At 40.2% G+C, this 25191-nt stretch overlaps 1 protein-coding gene across 2 annotated transcripts in view; it reads right to left on the reverse strand.

Moving 5' to 3' along the window:
• Positions 1 to 18336: 18336 nt before the first annotated feature.
• The window catches only part of BCL11B (BCL11 transcription factor B), a 191708-nt gene continuing 184853 nt past the window's right edge, over positions 18337 to 25191 (reverse strand). Inside the window, exon 5 of one of the 2 annotated variants that reach the window (XM_072986637.2) lies at positions 18337 to 22041. Coding sequence is in view for 1 of the 2 variants with exons in the window: in XM_072986640.2 (XP_072842741.1) it covers positions 22040 to 22041 (2 nt within the window). In the remaining variant the exon portion in view is untranslated. The remainder of the gene's footprint in view (positions 22042 to 25191) is intronic. The other variant, XM_072986640.2, reaches the window with a different exon arrangement.

Consider the following 25191-nt stretch of genomic DNA (forward strand, 5'->3'; position numbering starts at 1 on the left):
ATATAGATGGAGGGCATTTCAGGAATCAAGAAATAAGGGACATCTTTCTGCTGCCTACTTGAGTGTAAGGAACACGAGCGTTTTCCCCCACAGTCAAATTATGAAACTAGATCTTATAAACAACGGTTCATTAGAAATCATTATTGTGAGGCTTATGTACAAATGCATGAGTCACTTTCCTAGAAGATATGAAACATGATGTGCAAGATGAAAGCCATACTGCTTTTCTTATTTTTCTTTTCAAATATACATTAAACCTTACCAAATGCCTTCTAATGGAAATACTTTTTTTAAAAATATATCCAGTTTTTTTAAATGCACATTTAGTATTGACTGGCTAAGTTTAATGTTGTTCACACACCCACAACCCAACACACACCCACACTTTAGTCGAAGAGAAAGATGGGTGGAGGGAACTACTGTAGCAGCTTTCGCCTTTCAATCAGCTGTAGATTTCCCTTCAGGGCCAAGGGCATTGTTGAATTACAGAAGTCTGATGTCTTTAAGAGACTCCAGGCATGCTATTTCTACTATACAACTCTCAGCTGAACTCCCATGACCTAGCACAGAAGCTACACTCTCTTGGCGATCGTACAGTCAAAGTTAGCAGCAGGCCTTTTACTGCATAAAACAAAGGAGCATTTTCTTAACTTTAGCCGTTCTATCCCTCATTGTAAAAGAATGAATAAACCAAAAGACAGAGAAAGATGAGGGGCTTCTTTCCATAACAGGGCTATGATGATTTTTTAAAAAGAAATATTGCTGTAACAGGTACCCTGGCAATGTGACCCCCTCACGGAAGCAGCAGCTTCTCCATCCCCAAAGAAAGCCATACTAAATCAGATAAAAGTCCTGTCTAGGCCAACATTCTGGCCAATATAATTCTGGCAAGTAAGTCAGGAAGTCAATAATCCTTCTACAACTATTGTTCACCAGCAACTAGTATTCAAATCAGGGTCAGCTCAGTTATGAAGCAGAGTGAGGTCGTGTCCTCGGACAGAAGATGCTGGGGAACAACAGCAAGGCGGACCTCTGTACCACACAGCCTGCCCATTTTGTACATAGTATGGGAAATGGCACTATCCCATTCTTTGCCTCAAGCAGCGAAAGATCTGAGTCATTGCCACCCACAGGCTCAGGCTCAATATTGATTGGATCTATCTCTAGATGAAGGTCTCTGACTACAGCTGCCTTTACGTCGGCATCTCTCTTTGGATTAGCCATATAAGTCAGTAGCATTAGTCAGTAGGAGACCATACTGGACCAATCCCTTGTATGCAAAATGTTGGGTCCTTTTAAGGAGAAAGGTGGATTTTTTAAAAAAATAAATAAATAATAATTAAATAAATGTTTCTAGTCCCATTTGGCTTGGGTGCATGAGTGTGAGCTAAGAAGGTAGTTGAAGGTTTCAGAGGCAGGAGACCACTTGGTTTGTTGTAACAGCCCACGTGCCAAATCCATGACATCAACACCTTTCCTGTTTGTCATTCATGTACTTTTCAAGTGTAATGAATTGTTCTGGCTGTGTCTGCCAAATTCCTATATTCATAGAAAGCTGGCATTTCAAAAATACCAAAGAGTTATTGCAAAGCAAGCCAGGCTTCCTAAAAATTCTGTTCAGCATCCCTAGAGTTCCCTGTAAAGTTGTAAGAACAGTTAAATACCATTTAGATATTTAAGATGTGGGAAGAAGACCTATCCTGTTTATGTACTGATTATGTTCTACCACAATGCACCTGCAATTTTTCACTTTCTTTCTGTACCGATGATTAGACTCTGTTCTTTGTCTTCCAGCCCAGTGTCGTGCTATCCTGAATGAAACAAAATGGTGCCTAACACTCGAGCATATTAGGAGAACCAAGGCAGAGAGGCACAATAGCAGCACTCAGACTTGGGTGTCTTTCTCACCAAACGCAGCATAGCATGTAATGCAAGGCACCAATACAGGCATAGGGGTAGACCTTGTCCATGTAAATCCATGCTTGGCCCCAACTGGACGAATGACAGGCCGACACGGTTGTTTGAGAATTCCAAAGCAAAGTATTGTTTAATTTTGTCTTCCTATATTTGTGTAAACCAGTCAGTCGGAAAGGGAGTCCCTGAACAAATACAGACCTCATATGATCCCCAGGAATTGTCCATGGTCCTTTCCTCCTGATAGCATTTTTCAGTGGACATTTAGGCTCTGTACAGGTCTTTTCTATTTTCCAGTGGTCAAACATCAACCTTGTTACAATACTATCAACTTCTGGATAAATGTGTTAGAGTGGTAACATAGCTCGTTGCCCCATCGTCCTTCCATGGGCATTACATCATGCATTTGTAATTTACTGGCAGACTCATATGAGAGAGAGAAAGGGAGGGAGGGAGAGAGAGTCGCCAGGTCCATTTACTATGGAGAATGACACATTCCATTTTCCAAAGTTTCCCCCTGAAGGAGGGCCATCAAGTTCTGATGGGCTCAGGAGATTTACAAATTAAAGCCAACTAGAGTGCTTGTTCCAACAGCTGAAATGATTAACATAGACCTTTCATAAGATATTTATCATGAAGCCTTGTTCTGCCAACCACTTTGCCATGAATTTGGAGAACCAGAGAAAACACACACAGGCAGGCTTGCCTCCATTTAGCAAGTGCTGTGGGCATTTTAGCTCCTTGCTTCGTCGTCATCCCTTCACCTTTTGGGGTTCCTCTACAAAAAAGATGGAATTGTCCCCTTTCTAACTGGACGGAACAAAGCCGACAAATCAGCCCACCATCAGATTCCAAGGCCAGCAACAAAGGGAAGGCCTTTTTAGTTTCTCAGTGCTTGAATAACTCCTTTATAACAGTTGTCATTTCTAAGAAGTTGGAATGAGAGAGAGCAAGGGTCCCAGCTGGGATGACCTAAATCAGGCCTATTTGCAATTATCATCAAATGGAGGGAAAAGGGGGGGGGGGAGCAAAACAACAACCCAAACCTAAAAAACAAAAAACAAAATCCATACTCAGAGGCATAAACAAGTGACATTTAGAAGGGAAGGATAAAGAAGAGGGCATTTTACCAGCTTGGCACGTTGGAAAATGTTAACAACAAAAGAGGAATATTTCACCTAAATAATGGGGAGACTAATATTTCAGTACAATACGCAGATTTCAGAAGTCAAAGCTGTATTACCCATTTTACATTCTTAATTCTCTTAGTCAATTTTAACAAAAGCAAAGAGCCACAAACCAATTTAGTATTTGTGGAACTCAACATTTTGCTTTAATACAGAAAACCTTGTGTCCTAGGCCTCTCTCTTGAATGTTCGCAGTGTTGCAGGGAGATTTTTTTTTTAAATAAGGAAACAAAATTTCAATAGACATAAGAGGCACAGATTTTATGTTCATGAATATTGATACATATCTACATATATTCATACATAGCCATTATGGTGTAGGGTTACACCATTTATTTAACTGGGACTGGGAGGCTAGGGTTCAAATTCCCACTCTGTCATGACATGCATTAGTCTTCCCTCTTCCACTCATCACTTCTCACAACCAACCCCAGAGGGTTGAGAGAAGTGATGAGTGGGCGCCGTTATGGGGATTAAAATGGAAAAAAGGATCATGTGTGCATTCTTGTGCTCCATGAAAGGCAAGATATCAATGTAATGAATAAATAAATAAAATTAAAATTAAGTAAACATTCAAAATCTGCAGTATCACCACAGTCCACTGTAACTAAGCCTATAAACACCTGCATTTTGTTTATCAGCTTCTTTTAGTTTCCGTTTTCTCCCCTTTATCTGTCTTATTCAACATTATATTGTTATTTAGAAAGATTGTTTATTCTCATATGCAAATTTATTTTAGTGATTTATTTTTGACATACATACATGCACTGCTTTTCAGATCTACAACCTTCCAAAGTGCTTTACAAAATCTCTATATAGGAACTTACCTATATAGAGAGATGTAATACTTAATATATGCATAGTACATAACAATAGGGTAATACAAATTAAACATCCCTAAAACTCTGCATGAATTTAAAAAAAACTTCAGTCACAGAGATGGCACCATGTGAGCCTCTTTAGGGAGATAATTCTTTGCATATTAAGTGATTGATTAATTATTGGATGAAATTCCATATGCCAGTTTCAGACATATTTTCCCTTCATTCTAGGGTAATTCTGTGAAACAAAGGAACTCTGTATCCAGATGACTTAAATCATCCTCCAATGGACATTGCCACTGGACACCCTCCCTCCCCAGCATTAACATCTGTGGAACAGCAACAAGAGAGCAATTAACTGGAAAAAAAATCCTATGGTTGTTGTGGGTTTTTTGGGCTCTTTGGCCGTGTTCTGAAGGTTGTTCTTCCTAACGTTTCACCAGTCTCTGTGGCCGGCATCTTCAGAGGACAGCACTCTGGGGAAAAAAATCTTCTTTTTTCCAAGAAGGATCATTAGGAAAAGACTTCCTCTATAGACTACCCACAGATGAGCACATCTGCATTATCCTGTGACCCTTTGGACATCCTGCCATGGGCCACAGGAGTGCACTGCTCATCTGGGAGTGGCCACAGTTAATCTCTTTAGATTAAAGGCTCTTCCAGATGGAGCATTTGGTTTTCCAAAACGTACCCATTTTCATCTTGACATCACCATACAAGTAATGTTCCTTTTGTATCAGTACCTTGACAACTTCAGTTATGTTCTGTGTCCTTTGTCCCTTCTGAAGGCCTGGCTTGTATTTTTCATCTTTTTTTTCCCTTTGGGCAAGGGGAATAGTGTAGTTCCAGCAGAGGTTCATTTCCCTGGTTGGAAGTTTTCAGTTATCTTTATCTAGTAAGAATTCCCCATTTCCAAAAAACCCCACAAGAAACGTTTTAATTATCCTATTTTTATCTTTGTGATGCTATATAAATAGGAAGAAACTATTTTATAGGCTGCTGTTATGAGAAGGAAATCTGTGTCAGACCACTGTAGCCCAATATGGAACTGCATTTGTAGTATGAGAATATCAAGGTTTCTAATGCCATTAAGTTCTGTCAAAGAATGTAACACGTACTGATTTGTTCTTGTAAAACAAGCCTTTAGAAATGTTAATTTGCAAGCTAAAGATGAGCTCCAGGTGCGTTAGTAGGTCTGGTAAGTAGGTCTGATCATGTGCCGTCCATCCCTTATTTCTTCCATGTCTACACTTATCAGGGAATCCAAATATCCTGAATCCATTCTCAAGGATATTAAGACTTCACATGACTTAGAACTGGGCGAAGCTTCTAATTTATATTATTATTCAAGATGTTGTTTGAGCAGAAGGGTTAATTGGAAGCTAACCAGTTCTATATTACAAACAAAATGTTGACAATAAAACAGGAGACAGGGAATCAATATGATGTCAGACAAATTAATTATCAATGCTGTGGAGTTAAAAATGATGGAATGAGATCATCCACTTAGTTCGTTTTGATGGACTGCATTTCTGTGAGCCCCTTTCTATAGTTTGCAGATTTCTTAGCTGCTTTCTGAAACAATCATACCTATTGGAGGAATCAACACTATTGCTCTCACAGCCTTAGTAAACAACATGTGGATGTGTGTTTCAAAGGTCTGCTTGATATCCTAATTTCTAATCCTAAATCCAGGTTTATTCTTCCCATTTCTCTTTACTGTTCCCATGTTGATAAACCTTCTGTTTTCATCAGTGATGTATGAATTACGCCCCACCCCACCCTTCAATATGCCTCTTCCCATCCTTAGAGCAAATTAGGTCCACTTCAAAAACACATACAGTATATATCAAATTGCTCATGACTAAACTGAAAACTAGGTTGTGAACAATGTGAACCCTTGTTGGTGTCTGTTCCAAAATGGCTCTCTCACACACCTTGTTGGGGTTCTTGGCACTTAACTGGCTAAGTGCAACAGCCTAGTCCTGAGCACCGAGTAAAAAGCATTCTAGAGTAGATACTAAAGTTAAAACAGGAAGCGTATTTTTGGGTAACTAGCAAATCTAAGAATAGAGCACCAGGAAAGAAAGCTCACTAAAACTTACTGCAGAAGACTTGGAGCTGGCTTCTGTACACATGGAAGCAGGAAGTGACCTCAGAAAAAGAGGCAGGAATGAGGTCTAGGACTACTGGTGTAAGTCATTCATTACATGTGTTGATGCTCTCTGTTTCACCACCACCCAATATTGCTAATGTTTAGCATGGTACAGTGGACCCTTGACTTACAGAAGGCTTGACTTACAGACTTTTTGAGTTACAGACTTCTCTGGCAGCAAAATTTAGGTTTGACTTGCAGACTTAGATTTGACTTACAGATCAGAAAAAAACCAAAATGGAACAAAAACGGCATGTTACAGGATTAATTGGTTTCCAATGCACTGTGGTGGCGCTGTGGGCTAAACCGCAGAAGCCTGTTCTGCAGGGTCAGAAGACCAAGCAGTCGTAAGATCGAATCCACGCGACGGGGATGAGCACCGCCCCCTAAAGTCGAACACGACTGGACAAAAATTGTCAAGGGGAACCTTTACCTTTACCTTTAATTCACTGTAGGTCAATGGAGACTTGACTTACAAACTTTTTGACTTGAGAACCGCCTTCCAATACGGATTAAGTTCTCAAGTCAAGACCCCACTGTATTCAGGTTTGTCTGTTTGCTTGGGGAATTTTACTGGCCTTTTCTCCCTGAGATGCAGAGCAGCTTACAATTAATCATGAAAATAAGATGTTTTTGCTACAAATCAACATTTTGAAAAGGAGTTTTTGAAAGCCAAACTACAGATGAGATGATGATATACACAGCACCCCACCCTCTAAACTCTTTACCTCCAAGTGCCAGAATCCTGTTGAAGTTCAGTGTTTTAGGGAAAGGGTCTTTGCCTGCTTGGTTCAGAAGTCACCGTGAGGAGAAACAAAATGGTAAGCACTTTGTATTCTTGAAGGCTTTCACGGCCAGGATCGTGAAAAGGACAAAAAGCTGATCCCACAGATATAAATACTCAACTATCCCACATACTCCACCAGAGCACAGACAGAGTTCTGACTTCTGTCCTCTGAAGATGCCGGCCACAGACACTGGCAAAACGTTAGGAAGAAAAACCTCAAGAACACGGCCAGACAGCCCGAAAAACCTACAACAACCATTGGTAACCACTTTCCCCATAATATGGTAGTATTCCATATGACTGGGAACCCTGCGGAATCATGATATAATCTAAGTATTTGCAACAGAAGTGAAAAATAGATAGCTGCTTAAGAGACAGAGAGACACTGAGAGCTCAGCTTAGGCTCTGGGGCATCTTAAAGTATTGGCTGCCTCCCCAGAGACCAGATGTGGAACTAGGGGTCCAACTGCTTGCCAGATGGGAGATTTAAGCTGCAGACTTCTAAATATTCAGACAGCATACTGGAAATAAATGCAAATCTTACTAAATGTTGATAAATCTTCCTGAAGGTTCTGTGCTCTTAGAATCAGAGTGAAGTGTAGTACAGTTAAAAGTAATGAATGCTGATGTGGGAGATTTCGACTCAGGTCCCCACTGATTAATGAACCTCACAGGATCAGGCATTCTCCCTTCAGCCTGACCTGCCTTGTAGGGCTGTTGTGGGGTTAAAGAGGAAGAGAGTCGTGTGCCTTGAGGTTGTTGCAAGAAAGGAATAATAAAACTAAATTAAATATGTATTTATGGTACTCAAATGTGGTAGCTATTGGGTTAAAAGGCTGCCCCATTCCCTGGCGCACAGTAAAAGAGTAAATCTTGTTTTTACATACCGTTTTCTTTGAAGGAGAGAAAAGAAGTAGCCTTCAATGAATCAAAGGCTGGGGGAAATGAGGCTGCGGTCCATTAAAAAAGGAACTGCACCCTCACCAAATCTAAGTTAAAAATAAAGGGACCATTTTTCTCTTGGTCCTTCGTTACATAACATATATTCCACCAACACTTGACATTCACATTGTATTGTGGCAATCTGTCCTTAAAAAAAAGAAAAACAATAGAAATGCCGGTACATCTTAAACTAAGACAATTTAAGACTAATTCCAGCTTCAGTCTGAATGAGGAGCTAAAATACTGATAAGGAAAGCTGGAAGAAAGACCAGGAAGGGATCTAAAGCAGGGAAAGAGAGAAAATGACAGAAGATAAGAACAGAGAACCAGGAAAGATTTTAAACATTTAAAATACAAGACTTTTTTTTGGCAGAGCTTTAGAAACCGTGATGGGGAGGGGAAGAGCAGAAAGAATAACACTGAGTTTTTCAAGACACCACAAAGCAAACAAGACTTCTGTAGAAAAAAAAGTCACAGAAAGAAAGGAAAACACAGGGTTACATATTAGAAAACAGAACAGCCTGTTACTAGGGTGCAAGTTGAGGTAGCAGTGGGAGAACCAGAGCCCCATATGAGCACAGTATAGGGCAGGGGTCTCAAACCCAATTTACCTGGGGGCCGCTGGAGGCAGGGTCTGGGTGAGGCTGGGCTGCATCAGATTTTCTGCCAAGCAGAGCAAGAGCCCGAGGAAGCCGCCCAGGAGTTTCCTTAGCCCGGCAGGGGCTCCAAGGAGGAGGAGGAGAGGCGCGCAAGCCCTCGTCACCGGCCATGACCCCCTCCGGCTCCTTCTTCACTACCACCACCAGCAGCAGCAGCAGGACGAAGAAGCGGAGAAGGGAGGGGGCGCTGGCAACTGCCTAGTGGGGGGAGGGGAGGAGGGCACGACATTGAATCCACACGACAGTGAGCTCCCGTCGCTTTGTCCCAGCTCCTCGCCAACCTTGCAGTTCGAAAGCATGTAAATGCGAGTAGATAAATAGGTACCATCTTGGTGGGAAGGTAAAACGGCGTTCCCTAGTCACGCTGGTCACGTGACAATGGAAACTGTCTTTGGACAAGCGCTAGCTCTACGGCTTGAAAACGGGATGAGCACCACCCCCTAGAGCTGGACACGACTGGACTAAAAATGTCAAGGGGAACTTTTACCTTTATCTAACTAGCCTTTTGATGATCTATCTTGATGAGACTTGTTGTGAAGGCACTCCATAACTGCAGCACTATCTCAGAAAAAGCTCCCTTCCCAAAGGCTCCCGGAATGAATTTACCAGGATAGTAGGAACAGCCTCTCTTTTTTCCATGTGGAGGAAACAAAGTGCTTATGAAGTACAGTGGAAGCTGCCTTTTACAAAGTAATGTGTCAACCTCGCCTAAAGTACTGTCTCAGACAGATGCTTTCCAAAGACTTGGGGGAAGGGAATCTTTCTCATCACTTATTTCCTGTCTACTTGTTAAAAATGGAAATGCTCGGAGTTGGGGATGGGATTTAAGAGAAGAAAAATCCACATTTTACTTAGGGCTCTGCTTCTTCTGGGTACTTAGGACACCAACTGTTTCTTGTGCTACATACCAAATCAGGCATCTTCAATCATATCCAGAAACAAACTGTTGGCAAGCCTCTACTTGTATTAGACTACAGTTTGGACTCCAGTGTTTGTTTTTTTGGACTACAGTTTCCATCAACCACAAGCAGCATGTCTACTGGACACACTGGTGGGGACAGTGATAAGAATTGTGATCCAATGCAACCAAAGGGGAAAGGCAGGTATAACAATCCTGTGTGTGTTAGGAATGGGTTTGTGCATTCTTCCAGATGTTGTAAGATTGTCTTTTCCACCATCCTCCTCCATTATTGGCTCTGCCAGGTAGGGCTGATGGTAACTGTTGTCCAGCAATATCAGGAGAACTGCACTTTTTCTCATCTGTGCTCTGGGTCTGTGAAGGTGAAGGTTCCCCTTGACATTTAGTCCAGTTGTGTCCGACTCTAGGGCGCAGTGCTCATCCTTGTCTTCAAATCGTAGAACCAGCATTTGTCCGTAGACAGTTTCCATGGTCACATGGCCAATGCGACTAGACACGGAACACCGTTACCTTCCCACTGTGGTGGTACCTATTTATCTACTTGCATTTTTACATGCTTTTGAACTGCTAGGTTGGCAGGAGCTGAGACAAGCGACGGGAGCTTACTTTGTAGCATGGATTCTTCTGACCTTGCAGCACAGAGGCTTCTGCGGTTTAACCACCTGACAAATCACGAGCCCCATGGCTGTGCAGTAATAGAACGTTCTGGACATTCTTTGGGTGGCCTCCTAACATAGAAAAGCAGGTTTTCTTTTAGAGCCAAAGCGAAAGAAGGAAGCAAAGCAAAACAAAATACAAAGCATAAACCCAAGTTATTTCAGAATTCGTATTATCTCATTTCTCCCTCTATCTCATTTATCATTTTCAAGAGGCAAAACTATTTGTTTTTTCAAAATGCATATTATGTAAGCATGTTTGTTCCCAGATTGAGCGTTGGAGTGCCAACATGTACCAAGGGAACACAGAGATGCTGGCACAACCTTAATGATCGGATGCATTTATATCCAACCAAAGTAGAGTGGGGGAAGAAAAACATTTCAGTTATATCTCTGTTCCTCATTTCCTATAATATGCTCGATTACTTTCTTAGTAGCTGATCATGCTGGTAAAGTTACGTACTGTGGACCAAATGGTATACGTTCATGTGTAATGGAGACAGTGAGAACAAGAGCAATATATTTAGTTTTCTAACCACCTGGCAGCAACAGGGGGCAGGAAGAGGTAGCATAGCGCTTTCCGTTGGCACGCGGGCACCAACTGCCATTCCCTCCTTCCTTCTCCAGAGGCTGAAATGGCAGCTTCAGATGGAGTACACTGCCCCGTTACCATTCTGTACAAAATAATAAGACTCAGGTGTTCCAAGGGGAGCTGCTGATTCAAGGGCTTGTAAAACAGTACCTTCTTACAGAGATATCAGAAGCCTTTTGGTACCTTGGAGAGACAGGAAACCAGGCAGAACCTCAAATCAGAGACCAGACTGGAGTGTAATGGTGGGCACGTCTCACCCACTATCCATCAGTCATCACTGTGTCACCCCCTCTGGCCTGCATGTAGGACATCTTCTCTGCTTCCAATTCCTCCCAGGTTTATTGCCTATGAAGATGAGGCAGGCATGTCAGTTGGGGGTGGGATGGGGGAGTATAAAAGAGACTGCTTCCTGGTCAACAACTTAACAGAGGTTATTGACTCTGGAGACCCAGTTTAGGGATCCTGACTTGAAGGGCCTCTGGTTTAGGCTTGCACATCTTGTAGGGGCCTGAGTGAATATCCAGAGATCCTGGTTCCAGTCAGTAGTGGTCCAACTGATTGGTCTGGATCCTCCTCATTGGGTCTGTGTCCATGATTCTGCTATAGGTGATGGCCTATGGCAAGGAACTCAAGTGTCGTTTATCAGAGCTCTGTAATTACTTTTTATATGTTTTAACTATGTTACATGCTCAGTCTTCATTCAGTTGATTTTGGGACTTCTTAGCTTGCAAGGTGTTGTTGTTGTTTTACCCATAAAGTTTTTTGTTGTTGTTGTTGTTGTTGGGGACTATTCCAAAACCATTAATATAGTTCTCTTTCATGGACCTGCTACTAAGGATCTGGAATGGGTGGACTTTTAAGTGTACAGGCAAATAAAATGAACAAATACCTGTGAAAGAATATGAACTGCTGAAAATAGACCAAAGTAGTTTACCAGAGACGTACGGTTGTTTAGAACACCCATGGGTGCACATCCACCCACTCACACACCCACTAATAATGGCCAGAATCCTGCTAGGGGTTTAATCCTGCTAGAGATTTTTGCTTATAAAGATACAAATTATGTAAATTGCAGCAGAAAATTGCCACTCATTAATGAAGTGCTGCTTATGTTCCTGGAGATGTGCAACTGTTTGCACAGGCAGAAATGCAACCGGCATCTTATTAACAAGCAGCAATTTGCTCTCATAATTTACAGGATTTGCTTTACACAAGGATAAATTGCCAGTAGGATTCTAGCAATATTTGTCATTTGATTGATTTCACCTTGGTTTCCTATATATTTTTCTGAGCAGATTACAATCAGGGCCATATCTTAGCTGATATGAATCAGCCAGAATAATAAATGGGAAAGGAAGGGAGGGAGGGAGGGAACAAAAAATTGCATGTGAGGGGGAAAAGAAGAATGGGGAGGAATTGAAGCATTATTGTATTTTAAGTTAAATGTTACAGTGCAGCCTTGTCAATCTGTGTGTTGTATGGCATGCTGCTTGCCTAAGAAAAGGAAAAACAAAAGTGTGTTTCTACCCTTCTTTTCTGCATTTGAACAAACAGTTGTGTTTAATATTAGAAGCCAGTTCACATGCAGTTGCTTAGGAATGAATAACATTCCTTGATGCCCTCCAATATGCCCCGGATTGCTCAGGGATGTTTTTGTGCATTCGACTCAAGCAGTTACCAGGGTCTAGAGTCCACCAGAACATGACATTGTAATCTTGGTCATGTTTTATTTATACAGAGCTGTGCAGCCGATAGGGTGTGTTAACAAACAAAGATGATTGCTTCAGGGGCAGTCTCTCCTCCTGAGGTAATTAAGACAAAGTAGCTTCCCTGGTTCAGAGATACCCAGTGCAGGCAATTTTTTCCCTTTGCTAAAATGATCTGCTCAACCAGGCCAAGAGGGCTAAATCAAAGGAAACACAGTTGTGTTTTATTGCTGGTTAAAAGGTGTCTCATTGAAGGGCAAAAGCATACATTATATTTCTTAAAATCTATATAGCGTTAAAAGCCACACTGGATAGAAAATGTCAGGCTCCAAGATACAGCTGGATGTAAGTCAGGAGGGAACAACAACAACAACAACAACAACAACAACAACAACAACAACAACAACAACAACAACAACGAGAGTCAGAGGGAAATGCTGTAGCCAAGAGTCCTTAAATTAACAGTTTAATCCCAGTCGTGTTGGAGAACTTTAATGCATTTATGTTTTCATTTATCACGTTTGTATCTTGTTTTTCTTGTATTTTGTGTAAACCGCCCGGAGTAGACATGTTCTAAATGGGCGGTATATAAGTGTTATAAAGATAAATAAACAGTTTCAGCTACCCAGTTTTCCCAAAAATAAGACCTAACCTGAAAATAAGCCCAAGTATGATTTTTCAAGATGCTCGTAAAATAAGCCCTGCCCTCCACCATTCTGCAGCAACCAGAAGAAGAAGACATGACTGTATTTGAATAAATGTAGATTGTTTTCATCGCCTGAAAATAAGCCCTAATGCATTTTTGGAGCAAAAATTAATATAAGGCCCTGTCTTATTTTTGGGGAAACACAGTAAATTCCCAGACATCCTGATACCCAACATGTATTGTGAGGTATTCTAAGTTCTTTAATGCTTAAAAAAATACCAGTCCAGTGTAATAAAAACTATGGGGGGGGGGAGTTGAAATCAAATGAAAGGATAGTCAAAAAGTGAGAATTCACAGACAAATTACTGTTTGCCTAACACATTACAGCTGCACGTTCTGTAAGCACTGGGGGCTGTTACCTTGCTCTGTGATTTTCAGGAGACAATGCCAAATACCAAATATATATATTATGGGGGGGGGGGGGGAATGCATGGCTGCCTGTATGCTGCATGCTCTCCCAAGGCATCTCTTAGTAAGAGAACCATATGATATGAAGCATTTCCTCTCCCATGTTGAAATTCATTAGTGACTGCTTTCAGGATATACGAAATAGTATGACTTCACAGTGTTCTCAGAAAATTTCTCATTTTTGGGGTGATTTCTTTTATCTCATGATGAAGACTCCACCCACACCCACACTCACACACCAGTGAAATTCCCCAAGCTTCATGCAAATAAAATAAAGTAACATAACATAATTTCAAAAACTAGTTGAGATATTTTTGAGATATGGATATTCTGTATGTACATTTTTCTTATTTGGGGAGTGAGGTTGGCTGTTTCTCTTTTATTGGTTCTTGTGCAGAACCACATTCTGTGGGACTGAATGTCCTTGTGTCCTTTCACAGGAAACATGCCATTTCCACGGAAATTGTAATGATTCTGTGCAGATTGGTATTTCATCCTGGGGGGGAAAGGGGGGGAATCACAAAACATTTGCAACTTCTTACAAGATTTCTCGGGGGGGGACCTCACACAGAGAAATCTCAGTGTGAAGAGAAAAGAGGGACCCCGCCCCACTTTTGTATCTTTCATTTCTTTTTGGTAAATGACTATGTGCAGTGGGCAGAGGGTGTGGATTAATGGTTGAGTTTTAAGCTCTAGAATGTTCCAGAGATATCAGCGCAGGCACAGAAGGAACCCACTGGTGTGAATCACAGAGGCCATGAAAAAGAACCACTGTTCTCCACTGTACAGGCGTCGTGTTTGCTTTTCTTCCATGTTTCATCACAAGACCCCCGGCTCCATGACCTCACAGGGACCTGCTTGTAGTGAATGGGACCTGCCAACCCTAGTGTTGACCTGTCGAATTGTTATCCAGAAACGCAGGCAGTCCGACTTTAAAAGCAGAAGTGTTTAGGCAAGCAGTGAGGAACCAGTGAGTACTTTTCTTCAATGAAAACAGTACTCGTCTGTTATCAAAGCTCCATGAAGGAGAAAAGCTCCTGGGGAGAGAACTTATAATGAAGTTCTCCTCAGAATCTCTCCCCAGAAGACAGAAGTGTACATCATGGAAGACAGTACTAAGGAAGAGCTTGTGGGAAGTAACTGGAGGGGGACATAAGAGCTGGCCTGACCAATCGCCAAATTAAGACAAATTCCTCAGGAATCAGGTCAGCAAATGCAGCTGTTTTGCCATTGCTTCTCTGCTAGAGGACAGACCTGTCTATGCCACATGTCCTACATAGATACTGAGTTGGTGTGGTTTAGTGGTTAGAGTATTGGGCTGGGATTTGGGAGATATAGGTTCTAGTCTCCAGTGAGTCTGAAAACTCACTGAGTAACCTTGGTCCAGTCATCTCTGCCTGACTACCTCACAGGGCTGTCTGAGGACAGTGTGAGGAAGAAAGCCATGAAGCTTGCTGAGCTCATTTGAAGAAAGAGGGTAACACTGTTCTCAGGTATGATGGAAGACACTTTCCTATTGCCAGTATTTAACTGGCAACCAAGCCATCTTCTGTATGGGAACTGGGAATGAACCATACTCAGGCATCAAAATATCATGAGCCAACCGTTTTCTCCTTTATTTCTCAAACTTGTATTCTTTTTGCTGCACGCCATCACCCAGATCCTCAATAGTTACTTCAGTGAGGGGAATGTTACAGCCATTTCTCATATGAGAAATGCTTGCTTTTAGACTGCATCCTAAGGTGATATATTTCTTTACAGATTCGTTCAGATGCAGATTCAGTGGCTACAATTTCTTCGCAAGAGGAGACTCCTTGACTGCTGCTTTTGTTGATAGGGTGCAGTCAAGGACAGAATAGGGTTGCCCATCTTTTTAATGATCCTATATTTTTATACTTCTACAATGTCGTGGAAATATGCTCAGCGCTATCTGCATAAATTTAACATCCAGGGTACATGCAATAGGAAACAACCTTGCCTTAGTTGTGGGATGCACAATATAAACTCTAAGCTCTTTATCATCTTCAACATGTAGGATCTTTTCCGAAACAGAATAGGCTGTCATCTGTCAGAAAAATAGAATACATGGTGTCATTTGATAACTAAAGGTCACTATTTAGCAGAGCTGGTAGAATAATTCATAGAAAATCACCTGTTCTCATTCCATGTTGAAAATTGTCTGCAAATATACATGCGATTGGGTTAATAGCAGTGTAAAAATGCTGTTGTTTTGCATCCTTTTACTGGGCACAGGCTTACCACAATCTGTCTGAGTGCAACTTTGAATTCAAAATATATTTCCCAAGTTGTTCTGCAACTTAAATATCTGGGGCGGGGGAGAACAGGGTGGAGGAGATTTTTTTAAAAAAAGACAGATCGGCTTCTGTTAAGGAAGGAATATGCAACTTCCAAATAAGAACAATCACCAAAAAAGAAAGTGGTGCATATAGCTAAGCAAAAGTTTAGGTACTCCTTTAACTGAGAGGCAGTTCACACAGTTGCCATGCTGATCATTTGCGCATGTTATGAAACAGGGAGAGGATTCAACACAGGGTCATTTTTTAAAATCAAAACTGTGAAATGGGGGTGGGGTGGGGGGTCCTGACAAGGACCCTGGAACAAATTTTCAGGTGGTGCAAGGGATAGAGAGGAGAAAAACATTAAGATTTAGACCCAGGATTCTGTTCACAATGTACATTATTTTTATGGGTATACATACATTATATATGTGATTCCTATGAACCCTCTAGATTAGAATGACACCATATTACATGCGTGTGAACTCATACTAAAATTGACTGATTTCAGTTTTTCCTTCTATCCTTATGAAATATAGAGTTCTTTGTGGTGGGGATGATACAACCTCAAGACCTGAAGTGTAGAGGAAAACTGCTGCATGGTGGGCCCTGGTGGATCTGTTCTTTCAAAGGAAAGGAATATTCTCCTCAAATATACCATTGGAAAAGATTTAAGGTCCAGAAATGGTTTTATCTCAGAATAGTTACTATGTACAGTATAACAAAAGATTATTTGGAAGTAGTCATACAATATCTGGTGGTATTGTATAACTAATATTTTTGTGTGAATATATGAGGACAAAGGGAAATGAGTTCCAAGAGTCACTTTCCTTTTTTTAAAAAAATCACGTGAATCTTCTCACTAGTCTCCTATTTTCAAACACATCCTATTGCATCGAAATGACTGAAGGGACTGCAGAGATTTGGTTCATGAATTGTTGGATAACTGAAAACCTATAGATGTGAAAATTCGCTGAAATCTGATTCTGAAAAGATTTACTAACCCCTCCAAGAGGATTTGTAGTCTCCCTCCCCACCTGATCAAGATGCACATTCAGACAGTTTGTGCTGATTGATTCTGAGTTGAGTGGCAGATTTATGAAACCAACTGTTTAAGGCCAGTACAATGACATATGACTTCAAGCATGTACCACAACCCATGCTTGATGGTTGTGTGTGAATCAGCTTAGATCCTACTGTACATAAAACACTGACTTCCATTTCTATTGTCTGTCTTTCTGTATCCTATCAGTACTTAAGCATGCATAAAGCAAGAGAAAGCCTAATATACCTCTTAAGTTTATTTAAAAACAGGCAACATTATGTGATAAAATGTTCTGCTTGTTGCACTGAAGGGTGGTAGAATCTGGAGCATGTATGATGTTTCAGCAACCATGTTCCAATTGTTCAAGAGGCCAGAAAGAACCAATTGCTAGATCTCAACAATGCAAAATTCCTGGAAAGGAGGAGTTACAAATAAAGTTGATCCCACCCTTACCCTTGCTAAGAAGCAACTGCCTTAGCATGTGATTAATCGTGCCAGATAGTGTGAACTCTTGGCTAACAACCACCCAATCTGAAATGTGGTGTCCCTCTTTCTTCCACCTCAGTCTTTCACCCTTTTCATCTAGAGACCATCAATTCTCCACAGGGCTTTTTCAATATCCTTTTTGCAAATATTTTGATGTCTCTGCCTACAAATGTGTCTGCATGCTACTGTCTATGTGTACATAGAAACACACCCTGGCAGAGTGTTCCTAATCTTACTGCCCTCCTTTCACCCCTTAACTGCATTCCCCACTTGCAAATAACTACTACTGTGTTCTTCCATCTCTCTGACCCGAGTTGCAAAACTGTTTGCCTAGTTGTTGTTTTGCTTTCCTGAAGATGCTTTTTCAGCCTAGTGTTGTTCTTATTTCAAAAGTAGTCCCCATTTAATGGTAGAGGCTAGTGTTCGAGATGCTCCAGTGGTGCTAACTACAGCAAAAGTAACTGAACATGAGGTAGCAAAGTGGTGCTAAGCAATGAGAACTGAGCATGCTCTGAGAGGACTGCGGATCTAGTACAAGACATTAGGGCCAACTCTATTACTGAACAGAATGTGACCTTATGTGCTAACTGAGGTCACATTCAGTGTGTCAACTGATATGTTTGTTTTTCTGGGTTGGAGAGCAGAGCTGTGTCTCCATGTAGCTTGTGCTGATCCCTAAGATGGTCTGAATTTTGTCCCATTATAGTACTAATGTCAATGTAAGATTTACCTGTAGAATTGGGAAGGGGGATAATCTTCCCTTGCAAAGGGAGAGCACAGGAAGGGAGATTCTGATAAATGGACATGAAACTGTGCTACTGAGTTTAAATAATACTTTCAGTCAGCCATGCTCTAGTGCTGCACATTTTAATATCTATTTTCCCCCTTCAGTCAGTGCCGCTAAAATACTGTGTCTCAGGTAAGCTGAGCCAGATCCCCTCCCTGACTCCCACCGCCCCAAAATACCCAAGGCTTCCCGTGATACTGCAAATGTCAGTCTCACAAACCATGTTATTTTGTACCTTTACCAATTCTGAATAAGTAGTAAAGACAATATTTGGAGATCAAGTCAAATGTCCAATTTATTTTTTTAATAACTTGAAACTGGAACAAACGTTGTTTTGAACGAGCGTACAAATGAAATGGTAGACACATGCTGAACTCAACAATGTGACAGTCAGGGGAGAAGAGGCCAAAATTCTTGTACAGAGAATAAAAGGAACAATAAATATTTCACTAAGTGATACTGAAATGACTTCCCGCCATCTCAATATTTTTATCCATAATAATAAAAAAAAGTGCTTCCATTTTTTTAAAATGGAGCAGAAATACCAAGCAATAATAAATAGTTCAAAACTTGTTGTAAAAGACAAAACCTCCAAGTAAACAACCAAGGCTCATACAATAATAGAAAAAGGTAATAAAAATAGTTTGCCTTGCTGGTACAAATGCAAACAACGGAAATCAAAGTTACTTTGCTTTGCAGTTCTAAAATACAAAGAGCACCATAAAATGAGTTTGCCCATGAAAAACAAAATCTTGATCAGGACTAGGATGAAATGCTGAACTATACTGGAAGTGCACAACTATGTTTTTAATATCACGTCCTACCACAAATTAAAAATCATACTATCTCACCAGAAATGCTCCATGCATCCATTTTAACTGGAAGCAGGACTATGTCATATTGAATAATTTTAATTTAACACAGTTAATTTTGCTGATATCAGCAGTGTACCCATCCTATGACAGCAGAGATAATTATGATATGTCTGCCATGTTGTGCTTATGGCTTTTTAAAGCAGAATTCCTAAAAATAGGAAGGAAGGAGCAAGGTCATTGTGGTTTCACTGAACACAGTGTTTGTGCTTTAAAGTGACTTGGGCTCTCCACAATTCAAGTCACACGGTAAGACAGCTGGTGGTGGTTCTGATCCTAGTTCATCCAGAATGAAAAGGACTGTGTGATGTTCACAGTGACAATGAATTCACTTCATTGTGGAACCGGGGTAAAGCTGATATCTAGAGATTTAAATACTATGCTCATTTTTTTAAATAAATATCCATTTAATTCCCTAGATTTTCTTCATCGTATGTATGGAAAGAAGAGTTTGCAGAACACATCGAATATGCCTTCTAGAAGCCCATTTCTAGAGTTCAAGAGAATCATATCCTGGTGGACTGTTCCACAGTGGTATTTTTTAAAAAACATATCCTTACCCTTAGTTTTCAAGATGTGGAATGAGTAATGACTATTCTAACGCATGAAATATAGCCCTGACATTGTGATGGCTGCATAACTTGACAGAATGGGCTGGATCCAATTCCCTTTTTGACAAGTGCATTTTCCAAGTAGAATCCCACTCAGAACATGCCAGTTGCTAGAAAGGAAGAGAGGCATCAATTCCACCCCCTCAATATAACCTCTCCTGCTGTTCTATTCTATCCATATCCGTAGGGTCCCTTCCAGCTCTGCAGTTATAAGATTATTGTTCTTATTGAGAAGGCAATGTTAGGGGCATAGGGTAACACATGAAAAGATAGGATCAACCAAGATCCACCCCCTTTTTTACCAGTGGGATTCTTCTACTGGATGAGAAGCCAGCGATGCACAGAAAGAGCTCTTCTACCCAGAGATGACCCATTCTAGACCTAGCCCACTCCTGGTTTTCACAGTCATTTCTTCACACATTGTTAATAAGTCCTCACAATGCTTCAAGCCCCTTCTTTATAATTAGTACTAGCATTTCAGCATGGCTTCAGTAATTTTTCCCTGCCTTGCCCCACCCAAAAATGAAACGGAACAGTTGGGTGGGGTTTAGTTAACATAAAAAGGCACAGAATTTCATCCCAGTCCTTCAAATAGTTCAGAAATTTATGGAATGTACATTTAAGAGTCAACAGCAGCAAAGCAGACAAAAGAACACAGACTGGCAAAACCTGTACATGGTCCCTTTCTGATAGGGAGAAGGGGGAAAATGTGGATGTGCCTGGATCAATTCTTTACTCCTATCCAATTCACAGTTGTAACGATAGAACATCACTCTTTCTTGTCTTTCCCCTTTTCCATCAGCTTTATCTGAAAGCTGAGAAGAAAATGGAAAAACAATGGAGAGGTGCACTGATGCAGTATGGGCTCTGGATCAGGCGGCACTCAAGCAAAGGGGTGCTATATGGAGCAGAAAACCTTGTAGGATCAGATTGGCTGAGGTCCAGATCTAACAAATGGTTGACACAGTGACAATCAACAGTGCCAATGATGGTGTAAGGGGGTAGACAGGCCTTGTCACCCCACAGTAGGAGTCAGTGCTGTCTAAGCCAGGATTACTTAGTATCTAAAGCACAAATTTGCAGTTTTCTTATGGACTGGGGAGGGCACTTATATTTTTCCAGGAAAAGCCACCTCTGTTTAAAAGGGGGAGAGGGTGATCTGCGGAATGTTACGTCAAACATCTTCACAAAAATTGAATTTCTTTTAACAACAACGGGCAACATCCATCCATTATCGTTCAACTATACCTGGGAAGGCCTTGATACAAGGGGTCCAGGCAGTTTCAAAGTTATTACTGCCCTGTAGGAACAGCACTTTTTTGTAGGCCATTTCTGACAGAAAAGAAATTAATATCTGTATTTATATACATACACACAACCAAAAATGTTAACAGAAAACAAAACAAAAGCTGACACCCACCCAGCGCCCCTCCAAATAATAATTAAAAATAATAATTGTTTTGATTCTTTTACCCACAGGTCGTCAAACAACCCTTTTATTTTTCCTTGTTCTATACAATAAGGTCTTGACATACAAATTAATTTTTTGCACTATTTTATCCTGCCAAATTAAAAGAAAATATATTATGGCAGCCTGTTTGTTTGTTTTTGTTTTTATTTCCAAATTCACTAACAAAAAGGTACATTAAATCCCTTTAAAAGGACAAGCGTACAGTTAAAAAATTACAAGTTCCAGTAAAAATACAGCAAGTGCCTACATTATATGAATCAACCAATATCAATATCCATTCCAGAAGAGGGGGGTGGGGGGAGGAGATAAAAATAAGTACAGGTCAGAAATGTGATTTTTTTTTAATCTGCAAAGCAATAACAATATTAAGCATTTTTTCTACATACTTTTTCTACATGGTGTAGCAGTCACCTTTTAATCCCCAAATACAAGTTTCTATACATTTTTCTTGAAATAAAAATTCAACACCCAAGGCAGAAAAAAATTTACTAAAACTCAGACTTTACAGTTACAGTGACAAGAACAAATTTATAGACCCACCATTTAAATTTTACTGCAACATTTCCAAGGAAAAAAGAGAAAAGTTTTTTTTTTCTTTCTGGTTTTGTAAAATGCCCAGGCATTCTCCATTATTACAAATACTGGTCCACTTTTACAGTAATCAAGAAATTTTAATATATATAATATATACTAAAACCCCGTCACCAAAAGAAAACAATATACACATGGCCATTGTGGCATTTTAATAACCTATTAAGCAAACTTTGAAAAAAAAAGAGAGAGAGAAAGAGAGAGAGAGAGAGATTGCTCAAACACACATACACACAATTTTTTTTACCCTTGTATGTATTCAATACTGTAAACGTATTTTAAGACAGAGTGCACAAAATTTAACTTTTAAAAAAATTAGCCGTTGTTCCTGAATTTTTTTCATTCAATGATAACAACTTGCAATTTGTGTCATTTGAGTTTTAATTCAGCAGTAAATCATTTCCATTCCATTTCCTAAGCAGCGTTGTCCTGAAAAAAAAGAAAGAGGCTGAGAACAATTCAGCAAATGGACGTCCGAAGTTGTGCTGGATATACATCTTCATTTGATTGGGTCTTATGGCATTTTCATGTCCACTATCTTCAACCAGGTTTTTTTAAAGTAAATGTGGCTCTTGGTTTTTTTTTTACACCCTAAAGAACGTACTTTTCTTGTTCTACCTTTTTTTAAAAAGTCTTTTCATTTCACAAAAATGTTTGCATTTGTCTCAAGAGACTCAAATAGGAAGATCAGTTTTCAAGGCACTCACATCAAATTGAATGGCAGTAGAAAAACTGTCCAATAAATTATTTTTTCTTTATAGTGCCAGTATTGTGAATGCCACGCTTAGCAACACTGACACTTAATCTCAGATGTCCCCCCTTTAACAGTTTCACCCACCTCTGGGCCAAGCAAAGAAAAAAATGCTGTAATTTCTTGTTCAGAAGCCGCTGGTCTTTAATGGGGAAAAAAAAGTTTTAAAGTGCGGGTCAACAGAACCAAAATGTGTAACTTTTATAAACTCGCCCATTGTCTTATAAATCAAATTACATGCCTAGAAAATCTCCCCAGGTAACAAAATGGAACGTATTGGTCCAGACAAAATGAAGATGGGAAAGAAAGGCAGGACATTAAGATGAGCAAATTTATTCTGATCTAGAAAAGTTTTTTTTTTAAAAGAAGGAATGTAACAGAGTTGGGGAACATTTTTACCTCCAAATCTCTCAGATTACAATTCCTATAATCCTTTACCATTGGCCATGTTGGTTTTAGATTCCGGGAAATAAAATCCAAAATATCTGGAGGCATAAAGAATCCACAACTCTGGATCGAGCCATATTGGACCCACAGTATGCTCACGTGCGGAGGCCAAAAAAGCTCATGGCAAGAAGACATCTTATTCTTCAGTGTCCTGTCAATCAAAACAACACAAAGTAGAGAAACAGACAGCACTGACTTTGCTACCCCAGTCAACATACACAAGCTGACTGGGAAGAAAGGTTCAGAAAAGAGGCTGTAACTCCTCCCCTAGTAGCTGTTCATGTTTCTCCGAAGAAAGCCACACCACACATGGAGAGCCAGAGACTCTTAAGGAGCAGCCACTAGCATGTTTACTAATGTAAGATATCACATTATACCTATTATGGCACCACTCCTCCAAATATATGCTATATGTTAAATCAACGGGAGTCTTTACACCAACTTCATTATCTACGGAATTAATCCAACCATTAGCCATTAGAAAGTTCAGAATGAAAGAGGCTAGCAAAAACCAGTTTCAAACAGAAATAACACCGAAGTGTTGTCATGTCTTCCATATATTTCAAAGGGCATTATACCACTCCCAGCGAAGGAGCCTGATGATGCTCTATGATAATACAAGGTACTGGATTATGAAATGTAGTATAAACAAAGGGTATCCAGTACCCTAAGCGATATATAAAATATGACAAGCTGAAGCAGTGTGGAGATAAATGTGGGGAAATTAATTTACAAATATAAGTGTAAATAATGCTGTATTTACAAAAAAAAAATCCCTGCCCTATTAAGAATGTCAAAGTTCATTATGTTTTGAAATAAAATTGGGAATTTTCCACCTAAAATTTTACTTTATCAGACTCAAATTCTGCAGATTCAAATGCAGGGTGGTTATTGGATTTGTGGACCTTTTCATTTTACTACTTTTTAAAATAATGTGGTCCTTAAAACCTTTCTAGCTAAACAGGCTTTCAATATTTACGGATCATAAAATGGCACTGATTTAAAAAGGGAGTGGTCTGCAAGTTTTGGCCTCTTTTCTTTACAATAACACAATTGTGCATTATATGAGATAATTTTTATTGGCCTGGAAAAATGTTCATCCTTGTATCATACCTCCACTTATCACTAATAATTTACCTAGTCCACAATTTAGACTGACTGTGTAGATGAAGTCTTTGGATTAAGGCCAAGTTCGTAACTGTGAAGTAGCAAACTACACTTGCCTGCACAAACTAGTGTCATATAGCATGCCACTATACAGAATATGTTTTTTAATTCTATTGCAAATGCTGTATTGAGAGCTTATATTCCTGACAAAGATGCCATTAATGCTCAAGGTCATGATGATGTGTTAGTTTCTGTATGCTATTAGATAAACATCTACACAACTTGTTGATGCATCAAACCATCCACAATCCACCACTCACATATTGTGGCCTGCCAGAGACTTGAGAATGTCTGTTTCTACATTTCAGGTAATTAGCTACCAGAACAGGAAGGTTTGGTCAACCAATGTATGTGAAGGCTGCATGTGGCCTCTCTTCCATAGGACAACCATGAGGATGCTATGCCAGTTGGTTATCTCTTGACTGCAGTGTACGCAAATTTAGCTATTATTGGCAATTTAACTGATCTTAAGGAGCAGCCATTTTGAAAACAATTGCATCTGCAGGGAAAGGGCTCCCTATCATAAACAATTTGGGAATGCAATTATAGAGGGAGGCCTGCTCTACATAACTGGAATACAGTGTGATTTAGAACTCTGAACGATCAGGATTCTGCACCACAGATGTATCCTATACTCAGAGAACAGACTCCCTTTCTTCTTGAGATCTGCCAACTCATGGACAATGGAAAGTAGAGCCAGCTAGAAATTCAACAGTAGAGACCCCTGAGGGAGACCACCCTCCCATAATCATGATTATGTGATGTTTGACTAAAGGATAAAGTGATTCTCAAAGACGAGGTAAATGGCTCACAAAAGTATCGGGCGTATGTTGTCATGGTGCTGCTGACAGTTCATGTCCAGGGCAAGGAAGCCTCAGGGGCAAAATCACTTTTGCTCCTGTGTTTGCATTCAGAACCATCACATATGACTGCTGTACTTTATTTGGAGTAGGGGGGAAAAAAATCTCCTTCCAGAGAACAGCCAGTGAGCCTGTAGAAGGATTTTATTTGGCTCAATGGCTTCAGTGCCATCTGCTTTGCAAGCAGTGCTGCAATTTACTCAACATGATTTGTTTTATTTTTTTATAGTGGCACAAAACTGTCTCTTATTTTCGCTGCAGAAGACTTAGGGCCAAACTAGACGTTCATTTGATACATGGCATCCTGCTATGTGTTTGTGTGCGTTTCAAAACCACAGACTGCAAGAAGGCTTA

Source organism: Pogona vitticeps, chromosome 1 (assembly GCF_051106095.1).
Source record: "Pogona vitticeps strain Pit_001003342236 chromosome 1, PviZW2.1, whole genome shotgun sequence".
Lineage (NCBI taxonomy): Eukaryota > Metazoa > Chordata > Lepidosauria > Squamata > Agamidae > Pogona > Pogona vitticeps.